At 39.3% G+C, this 10,569-nt stretch overlaps 1 protein-coding gene across 1 annotated transcript; it reads left to right on the top strand.

Moving 5' to 3' along the window:
• The first annotated feature begins 224 nt into the window (after nt 1-224).
• Nucleotides 225-6,150, top strand: LOC4330463 (U-box domain-containing protein 6). The gene is made up of 6 exons (XM_015771155.3): nt 225-577; nt 2,331-2,429; nt 2,876-3,061; nt 3,179-3,286; nt 3,735-4,933; nt 5,054-6,150. Exons 2-6 carry the CDS (start codon nt 2,373-2,375, stop codon nt 5,814-5,816), a joined length of 2,313 nt encoding a protein of 770 aa, XP_015626641.1. The 5' UTR covers nt 225-577; nt 2,331-2,372; the 3' UTR covers nt 5,817-6,150.
• The last annotated feature ends 4,419 nt before the right edge of the window (nt 6,151-10,569 follow it).

Raw genomic sequence — 10,569 nt, 5'->3', positions numbered from 1 at the left:
CCACAAACAATCCCGCTGTCTTTCTCGCTCTCTATCTACCAACGCGATTGAGATAGGAAGGAGAGAGAGAGGAAGAGGAGTCTCGGGTGGTGGCGCCATCGGCGGTGGGACCCGGGAGCCGCTACGGGAGGCGTAGACGACGACCGGGGAGGAGAAGAAGAAGAAGAGGAAGATTAGGCACGAGCAGGAAAAGAATAATTAGCGAGCGCCCGGGTGGTGTACCCATCTGTATTCATCATTTCCGCGATTCCACCCTCTCTCTCTCTCTGCGGCCGCGCCATCTCTATCCGGGCTCAAGGGTGTGGCCGGGGGGCGACGAACGCCGCTCTCTCTGCCTTCCTCCTTGACCGATCGCTCCCTTCTGACCGCCTTAATATTCTGGAAAGATCGGTTCTTGCCTTCTTGGGCTGCTTCAGGGGCGTGGGAGAGGTTTGGGGTTGGTTCATCTCGCGGGCTTGGGCGGCGGGAGGAGGAGAGGGGTTTTGCTTTGTCTCCTGTTCCGACTCTCCGGTTGATTCCTCCGACTGAGTTCAGGGGGAGTTCTTCAATCAGGAAGGTCTTGACTCTCGACGAGGAGGTTCGTTCATTTCCGAAGTGTTTTTTCTCTTCTTGGTTTATGCTGTTAACGTGTACTGTATTGTTGCTTGATTGTTGTTTATCTCGTATTAATAATCTGAGCTATTAGGATCCTTTTGTTAACAAAGTGAGGTTTTTTTGATGGTTTCGATGAACAGTGAACCTCATCTTCCTCGGGTGTGACTTGTGATTTGGTACTTTAGTATTGGGTAGTTTAGCTGTCTGCCTTCTCCCGTCCTGTTCGTTCCCTGGAGACCAAAACCTTACCTTTGTTTCTTTGTATTGTTTCAGTTTGCACGTTTTAGGTCCATTCCTTAATACAAAAAGGGGTTAATTTTGCATTCTTCTCTGCTCCTTCTTCATTCTCCTTGTATGGTAGTCGATCTGGTTGGGGTTTAAGCCTCATGATCAGAGAATTCTGTAGAATTGAATGGTTCTTGTGCTTCAGTGCTTGTGTTAGGCTCCTTCCAGAAAATCTCTTGCAAGATTCAGGTATGCTGCCTTGGTACAGTTGGCAATGTGAAGTGACAACCTTAGAATATACTACTTTCTCCGTCCCAAAATGTAAGCATTTTTGAGGTTGGCACGGGTATTAAGAAAGTAGGTGAGAATGATTGAAGAAGGTGTGTGATTAGTTGAAAAGAGAAAGTAGGTGAAAAAGAATGGTTGTGATTGGTTGAGAGGAGAAGGTAGGTAAAAATAGCTTCATTTTGGCACAAAGTACTGTGCTAGAAATAGCTACATTTTGGGACGGAGGTAGTACTAATTTAGTATTAGTGTGCCCTTTGTCTTATCAGGCGATTCACTTCTGTACCAATCTACATGGATATATGAAATTGGCCCGTAGCCTTGAAAAAGCACTATAGTTTTGAAACAATTTTGTTTGTCAAGTTCTTAATGCTCTTCCTGTGACAATACAAGAAAGTTGACAAGAATCTAAAACGTACAACTGACCACATATGCATTTGCTCAGGAAGATGAAATAATATTGCGAGCTATACTAATAAACTGATAACATCATAACACCACTTTTACACCTATCCAGTGGGTGCTTAAAGAATTGAATACAATGGTTTTGACCAATTAGTTGGCTTCAACCTACGGTAGGAATTCAACTGAAAGGTGTAAATTCTGTTAATTGATCAACAATATAGCAGTATGTTGACCTAATTAGTCGATTTTTGGCAACACTGGGAGACTGGGAGTCAGGCTTGGGTGTGTATCTAGCTAGAACTTCTGTGTGTGCAAAGGATGTATCCTGACCTATTTGGAATCAGCCATTTTTTATACGTTGTACAATTTATCTGCAAATTTATATTAGCAAACACTTTTTTCAATAGCACGCAAAAGGCTCGCATGCCATTTTTTATTTATAAAAGATGAAAAACATTAGCTACAGCAACAACCACGCCCCATGATAAGATGGGTGATGATACAGCATGGGGTAGTTGCTAGAGACTTTACTAAGATAAACAATTTATTAAATGTCCAAATGTTATCTTCTCTTTAGTTTAGCTTGTTTAAAGTGAATAGTATCTACTAGAACAAACCTTTTTACAACAATTGATAGTTCTCATCAAAGAAAACACAATTGATTTTCCCTTGATTCATGACCACTAAAAACTTTGAGAATCAACATTTGTTTGATTGAATTATCCTATCCTAAATCGAGAAAAAATAATTATGCATGTCCTTCCTACTTTGGTAAGATGCACTTTAATTTGATCCGGTTATTACCTTCTGTGCTGAAACAGTTCAAGGTTCTTGGATTAAAGATTGGCAGTCATTCATCGTGGATGGAGAATAGGAACAAAGAAGATATGGGTCCATCCCAGCGTAATTCTTGCCCTAAGGTAGAATGCTGAATTACTCCCTCCTTTTTACTAATATTTTAACTATCGTTCAAGCATAAATTCTGTGGCTATTTGCCACTTTCATGCAAGCGAAAGCACTCTTGCAAATGGTGGGGCAGTAACGCTCGTTCCCGTGATCCCAATTTTTTGGCCCTTTGTGGCATGGTGATGGTGTCATGTGAAGCTAAATGCTAGTGACCGTTGAAGTTGTAACATTAATATAAATATCATCATGTAAAAGGAGAAGAATGAATCCTCATATTGCAAGCTTTCAAACCTGACTCTCAAGAGACAACTCGATTTTCTGGGAATGGATATCTAGACTGAATAATAGAGTTTATTCTCATTATCTAGTGTGTCATTGTAAAAAAATTATGTATTCGTCCTATCCATTTCATATTCCCCATTATTTGTATGTTTCTTATTCGATTGTTTTGCTCTGTTAGGTTCACAGCTCAATGTGCAGTGAGCTGACAATGATGTTAGATAAAGTCTCCTCTATTCTTCCATTAATTGAGGCAGCTCGACCAGGATGTAAAGCAGGTATACAGGAATTATGCAACCTATACAATATAGTTGAGAAAGGGAAACTCATAATTCAGCACTGCGTTGAATGTAGCAAGCTCTACTTGGTAAGTTAATTCTTGTGTTTATTGGAAACTAAGAATATGATATCCTTCATTTATTACTGATTTGCTAATTATTATTATTTTACCATTTGATGATTGTGTGTATGTATTTGTGTTCAGGCTATTACTGGAGAGGCGATTGTATCTCGGTGTGAAAGGATCAGAGACTCACTTAGGCGGAGCTTGTTCCTGATTGAGAACATGGTCCCACCAGCACTAGCTAATCAGGTTAGTTCATTTTGTGATCTTTGTTGTTTTACTCTATCATGTCAGCCTCACAAACTCAAAGTCATTATACTGTTTATAAGTTAAATAACAATTTTTTTTTGCTTCCCTCATGTGCATGAATTGCTATATAGCTTTTCTTTTGGCCAGTAAATAAAAGCAATACTGAAAGATATCTTGTATTCTTGGAATTTGATTTTGTCTTCTCCAAACAACTGAGTTTTCAAAGGTCTCCAGACCTACTTCTGTAAAGTAATATGATTTAACTTGAAATACTAGTAATTTATAGAAGCACCTGCAATAAGCAGCAAATTGATCAAAACATGCTTCTTATAACTTGCAGTTAGAGGATATATCACTTTTATCATGGAATTCTGTGTATTGCTATGATATCTTTCTTGCAACTACTTCTCATTTGCTTGATTGTTTATGAAGTTACTTTTTCTCACAGATTGTTGACGTCCATGATGATCTTGGGGACATAAAATTTGTTATTGATCCCACAGAAGAAGAGGCTGGCAAAACCATTTTAGAGATGCTTCGGCAATCTGATGTGACTGAAGAACTTGAACTTGAGACATTCCTGCAGGCAGCTTCAAACTTAAACCTGACATCTCCTAAATCTATGCTAATTGAACGAAGGGCTATCAAGAAACTGCTTGACAAGATTAGCGGTACTGATCCCAAAAAGGAGGGAGTTCTTAAGTTCCTTCTATACCTTGTTAAAAAGTATGGAAAAAACATCAAACCAGAAACTGGTGAGCGGAATGAAAACATGCAATCTGAAAGCCAGTCTTCGACTCCAAGCTCAAGTTTTGTTAGTGATACCAGCACTCCTGGAAAGTGGTACACACCCACAGACATCCAGAGGAATGAGGATCAGACTAGTATGTCAGGAGCAGCCACACCACCTGCAGAGTTCTGTTGCCCAATATCAACAAAGTTAATGCGTGATCCTGTCATAATAACATCTGGGCAGACTTATGAAAGAGAAAATATTGAGAGATGGTTTAGGGAGGGATATGATACCTGTCCCAGGACACATATAAAGCTAGAAAATTTCGCGATGATTCCAAATACTTGCATGAGGGACCTCATTTTCAATTGGTGCAAAGAGCATGGTTTCATAATCTCAGATATTCTCCCTCCATCCAAAAATGCATACAGTTACTTGCCGGAGCAATTGCATGGTTACTCCATGTCAAGTCTGCACAATGTTTCAGTACCTCTAATTGCTGGAAAAGTCAGGGATTTTGTGATTGACCATAGCACTTCATCTGTTGCATTATCTGAGGCCAGTTATATGTCAGATTCATATCATGTGCGGGACATGGAGGAACCGAAAGATAGTTTTTCTCAGTTCTCTTGGAGTGCGGACTATCAAGAGTGTTTGTCTTTTCGCAACTTCAACCAGGACAAGTTCCTAAGGTTCTTTTACGAGCTGTCGAAGCTCCCATTGGAACTCCAAGACAGGTCCATTGGTGATTTGAAGATCATTCTCAATGAGGAAAATGAGGCTTCATGTGCTATGGTTTCCAATGGATTTGTAGAGGCATTCTTTGATTTCTTAATGAATGAAGATGGAAGCTACAGTATGCAAGCTCAGAAAGTTGGATTTCAGTTCTTTCGTGTTTTTCTTTCCAATAGCAGGTAACCACATTTCCTCTGACAAATGTGTTCCTTTCATCAGTTTTATATTGAAGATCATTTGCTCTCATAGCTCACAATCAGAATGAAGGTTTTTTAACAACATATTTCTTTGACGTACAGGACTAATATTCTACACATGAATGAAGAAGCATTCCGTCTATTTGCATCCTTTATTGATTCTGAGTTAAAAACCGAAGCTTTGCTGACACTTCACGAGCTGGTTCAACACCTGAGTTGTCGACAATCCCATTTGATGGCCTCTATTATCACTCCTTTATTGGAGTCTGAAGATGCCGAGGGTCTCAAGCTTTGCCTGAAGATTGTCTGCAATCTTTCATCTGATTCGGATGTAAAACCATACCTAATTTCACTGGGAATTGTCTCAAGATTGTCACCCATTCTTTCTGAAGGAACCTTTGCTGAGTGTTGCTTGGAGATTTTGCGGAACCTGTGTGATGTGGAAGAAGCCACAGTGCTTATTACAAAAACTGATCGATGCCTTGGTTCCGTTGCAGAATATCTGGACACTGGAAGCCCTAAAGAACGAGAGCATGCAGTGGTTATCCTTTTAGCAGTATGTTCCCATAGTTCTGAGGATTGTTTACTTGTAATGAAGGAAGGTGTAATCCCTGCCCTTGTGGACTTGTCAGTAAATGGAATTGATGAAGCAAAAGGTTGTTCAATGAAGCTACTTCATCTTCTCAGGGATCTGAGGCGAACCGACCAGTTGAACAACTCATGTTCACAAGAAGTGGTTGTCACAGATGTAGTGGAGGGTCCTCCTGACAGTTCAATTCACAAGCAGCCAATACCAAAGTCATCTCGTTTTTTCCAAAGAAAGTTGAACATTTTCTCAAAGCCCCGGTCACTTACGCTATTCTGAAAACTGGTAAAGATCGATCTAGTAGTCCTTGTATATTTTATAACACTAACAGTTCTTTTGTATAGGGTGGTAGAGGCTGTATTGTCCAAAGGAAATGCTTGATGAGATGATCTTTTTCATCCTCATGTATTCCAGTAGAGTTTGATAAACTATTGTGATGCATCTTGCAGATTGCAGTTGTTTTGCATCTTGCTGCGTGTAAAAAGTAGGCTAGATATAGTTTTTGTATTTTTGTACTCTGCTGTAGTGCTGTTCCATTGACAGCTGGAAAGCCTGAAAACAAGGTTTTGTTTATCTTATCTGAAGTTCTGAAGAAAGCAGAACTGGTGATCCATCCCTTTGTTGGCTGTTACCTTTCCTTTTTTCCCCCTTTTATAGCTGGTATACACTGGCAGAGGTATCAGCTAATTCGGCCAAAGTCAAATAGGACCGGATTATTATTTAGATCTAACTTTCCAACTTGAATGGTAATTTCGACTGGACATTGGATTAGTGTGGTAACTTGAGGCTTATTAATCATCTCTTTGGGAACTTACACCCTTTTTCTTTATCAAATTATAAAATTTCTCATCCATGGCTAGCGCCAGGATGATTCAAGGTGGTGCCGGCTCCTATCCCGTTGGATCCTTACGGAGAGAGGGGAGGAGGAAGAAGGAGAGGAAAAGAAATAGGGGGCGTTGAGGAAGAGAAGGATCCTTATGGAGCTTATGGAGAGAAGTAGGGGCACCGAGGAAGAAGAAGGTGAGCCTCCCTTTCATATTAATCCTGTAAATGACGGTTATCTAAATATAATCTTTTTCCATGTTATATCAAGGATATACAAACAACCCATACAACAACACTCTTTTATAGTAATCTAGATTTATTTCGATAAATGTCTATATGATCGTCCGGTGACCAACAAATGGCAATCTTCTCTCTTCTTTTTCTCTCCTCTTCACCTAATAAAAAAAATCCATGTGGCATCTACTACTTAGATGCTAATATCACACCATAGGTTCCTGAAGAGGGAAGGTAACATGACTTCAATGCTAATTTATGATAATTCCCGTTATCAACAGCTACACTAAAAAAAAATATGACCACAATGCAAATTCTAAGGTAGGAGTGAGAGGCCCCTTTGATGCCCTTAGGAGGGTGAAGGCTGGTTGGCGGAAGGGTGCCGGTGCGGTAGAGTTCACATGCTAGCGTAAGCTGTTTGGTTTTTTTTTCTTTTGGGGGGGGGGGGGTGGGTTGCGGTGTTAGGGAGGGAGGGGAGGCTGTGGGTGAAAGGCTAGCTAGGCGCCTTTGGGTATCGCTTTCCCTCTTGGGGCCATTGTCATGAAGCCTACCCTCTTTCTCTCCCAGGAGGATGCTTCGGGTGAAAACTAGGTCCAATCCGTTGGATGGGTGGCGGCGGTGCTTCTAGCGTTGTGATATCCCTAGAGGCATCGTCTAGGAGGTCATGTTTCTGTCTCTTCTCAGCTCCATTTTGTCTGACCTTCAGCGGTCCTCTTGGATGTTGCCACCGGGGTTGCGGGAGGGACGAGTGGATCCTTCTTCTCTCTTGCCCTCCCCCTCGTCAACCTCTTTGTGTAGAGACGTCTGTGAGTTCGTTGGTGGCCAATAGCTTGGAGTTGAGGTTGGGCAGTGTGCGTATGCCTGAGCTGTTGCGACCGACAATGTATAGTGGCGGTCGACTCGGTATTAGTTCTTTCCTCAAGCTAATGTTTGGGAGTCGTCAGTTTTGTGGTGGTGTGCTTTTTCCTTTTTACTGATTGTTACCTTATAGAGTTGTAATCTTGTACTCCTGTTTGGTGTGGTTCGTTTCAAAAACAATGCAAAGTTCTCCTGGTCAGCTGGAGCTGTTCTGTACCCCTCTGAAGATGTCTACCATCACCACAATGCAAGACGCGATCATGCCAGTCTCTTTTGCATTCCAGATCAATCGTTGAGTGCACAGATTCTCTGAATCTGTCTCGAGCAATCGCTTGGAAGACTGCACATTTGTTCCCTTGTTCCTTTTGTCATCCCACTATCGCTAACAAAAACCATAGTTATGTCAGCTTCACTCATCATGATGATGGCTCAGCTAACCCAGCACAGGTGTAGCTCACTGACTCGAGGCCGCCGGGCCGTCAGTTCAATCGTACGTTCACCGGATGAGTGGAACCTTGGCTGCACCATCAGTCCATCCCTTTCCGAATTCTCCTGAATCAGGTTCAGGCACGCAAGCACATTCTCATTCTGAAATCTTGTCACGTGCGCTATTGAATTCCATAAGCAGTATGGTTCAAATAAAAAAGAACAATTAAGAATAGAACAACATCGTCTCTACTCTAATACCATATTGAGTTTTATGTGCAGATTATATCCATCGGATGACATGAAAATCTTTGGTAGTTTTGAATTTCATTTCGTGGTGGTTCTGAATTTTCAGTTGGTGCCACAAGATCTGCTCCTGAGTGCTCATTTGCACCAACAATGGACGAGAAGCAAGTGGGGGCAATAAAAGTCGCAGACACACTTGAACCTTCCTGACGCCCATTCCAGTTATGGCCACATGGGGGCTACACTGCCGCTACTACAATGTACAATCCTGTCCAATCTGGCGAACGTTGATTGTGTCCTCTTCTTCCCTTGCATGCAAATATGCAATGCTTTGCCCAATTGCCCAAGCCCAGGTGCAGCGCACGGTGACCCGGGCATGTCTTCGTTTTCTTCCTCTGGGTGCAAAGGCATCAACGCAGCATCCACCAGCGCCATGAACACGATGAGATCCGTGTCACTCGCCTATGCCGCCAGCTTGACCGCCGGTGCCCATTCCCCTGCACTGTCAACTGTCAGAGCGCATGCGCAAAACGGGCAGATCCGTCGTATTTGCAGTAGTAATTACACTTGCAATTGCATGCGCAATTTGCACCGCACACGGATTTGGCAGATTAAGGTGTTGACGTGTTGTTTGGTTTGATCAGTGTGCTCTCGCTCGCACTATCACACATGGCTGGCCTGGATTTTTCACAATTTAGTCCTTTTAAAAAACTTATTTTATAAATATACTTCTGAAAAAACTTATCTCAAAAATAGTATTTTTTGGACGCTAGAGCCACTGGCGACGTCGCCCAACGAGAGGGCGCCAGCCTCTCTGGCGTCGTCCTCCTGCCACCGTGGTGGGTTGGCGCTGAGGTGGCAGGAGGGCGGCGCCAACCCGGCATTTTTTCTCTCTAGTGTAGAGGAGAGAGATGTGCATCCTTCTTTATTATTATTATTATTATTATTATTATTATTATTATTATTATTATTATTATTATTATTATTAAAGAAATAGAAAAAGGAGTCTCCACGTTCGCTCTCATGGCCTAGAAATTCTCACATTAATCGGAGAAAAAGAAAAAGCAGAGTCCATATAGAAATACAATTTAGAAATAGCTTAAATTCGAAATTAAAAAAAAAGAAATATTAGAATAGGATACTAGAGTCCATATAGAAATACAATTTAGAAATAGTTGAAATTCGGAATTAAAAAATAAGGAATATTAGAAGAGGAGACTACAGTCCATATATAAATACAATTAGGAAATAATTAAAATTCGGAATTAAAAATAAGGAATATTAGAAGTAGAGTATATAGTCCATATAGAAATATAATTAAGAAATAACTGAAATTCGAAAAAGAAGCCTCCACGTTTGCTCTCATGGCCTATAAATTCTCACATTAATCGGAGAAAAAGAAAAAGCAGAGTCCATATAGAAATACAATTTAGAAATAGCTTAAATTCGGAATTAAAAAATAAGGAATATTAGAAGAGGAGACTACAGTACATGTATAAATACAATTAGGAAATAACTGAAATTCGGAATTAAAAATAAGGAATATTAGAAGTAGAGTATATAGTCCATATAGAAATATAATTAGGAAATAACTGAAATTCGGAATTAAAAATAAGGAATATTAGAAGTAGAGTATAGATTCCATATAGAAATGCAAGTAGGAAATAATAGAATTTTGGAATAAAAAATAAGAAATATTAGAAGTAGAGTATAGAGTCCATATAGAAATACAATTAGGAAATAATAGAAATTTAGAATTAAAAATAAGGAATATTAGAAGTGGAGTATAGATTTCATATAGAAATACAATTACGAAATAATAGAAATTCGGAATTAAAAATAAGGAATATTAGAAGTAGAGTATAGAGTACATATAGAAATATAATTAAGAAAAAAAAGAAATTCGGAATTAAAAAATAAGCAATATTAGAAGTAGAGTATAGAGTCCATATATGAATTTAAAACTAACTAAAATTTGGAATAAACAAAATAAAATTAAAAGTAGAGTTTAGAGTCCGTATAAAAATACAATTTATAAATAACTAAAATTCAAAATTAAGAAAAACATGGGAAGAAGAGTTTAAAGTCAATATAGGAATACAATTTAGAAGTAACTGAAATTCGAAATTAAAAATTAAAGAATATTGAAAGATAAGTTTAGAGTACACATAGAAATACAATTAGAAATAATAAAAATTCAGAAATAAAAATAAATAATATTGGAAGAAGAGCATAGAGTCTATATAGAAATACAATTTACAGAAAATTCAGAATTAAAAAAAGAAATATTAAAAGACGAGTCTAGAGTCCAGATAGGAATATATATAATTTATAAATAACTAAAATTTGATATTAAAAATAATTAATAACTAACACATATATAAAATACAATATGAATATTACACATTAGTAGTTTTGTAAAGTTATTGCAAAATTTAAAATT

The sequence above is a fragment of the Oryza sativa genome, chromosome 2 (assembly GCF_034140825.1).
Source record: "Oryza sativa Japonica Group chromosome 2, ASM3414082v1".
Taxonomy (NCBI): domain Eukaryota; kingdom Viridiplantae; phylum Streptophyta; class Magnoliopsida; order Poales; family Poaceae; genus Oryza; species Oryza sativa.
The sequence above is the reverse complement of the archived record's forward strand: the minus strand, read 5'-3'. Positions and strand labels throughout refer to the sequence as shown.

What these genes read in the sequence shown, in the direction of transcription:
- LOC4330463 (XM_015771155.3), top strand. Translation starts at nt 2,373, where the DNA reads ATGGAGAATAGGAACAAAGAAGATATGGGTCCATCCCAGCGTAATTCT. An exon ending in AGCGTAATTCTTGCCCTAAG is followed by an intron (nt 2,430 to 2,875) that starts GTAGAATGCTGA and finishes TTGCTCTGTTAG; the next exon opens with GTTCACAGCTCAATGTGCAG. An exon ending in AATGTAGCAAGCTCTACTTG is followed by an intron (nt 3,062 to 3,178) that starts GTAAGTTAATTC and finishes ATTTGTGTTCAG; the next exon opens with GCTATTACTGGAGAGGCGAT.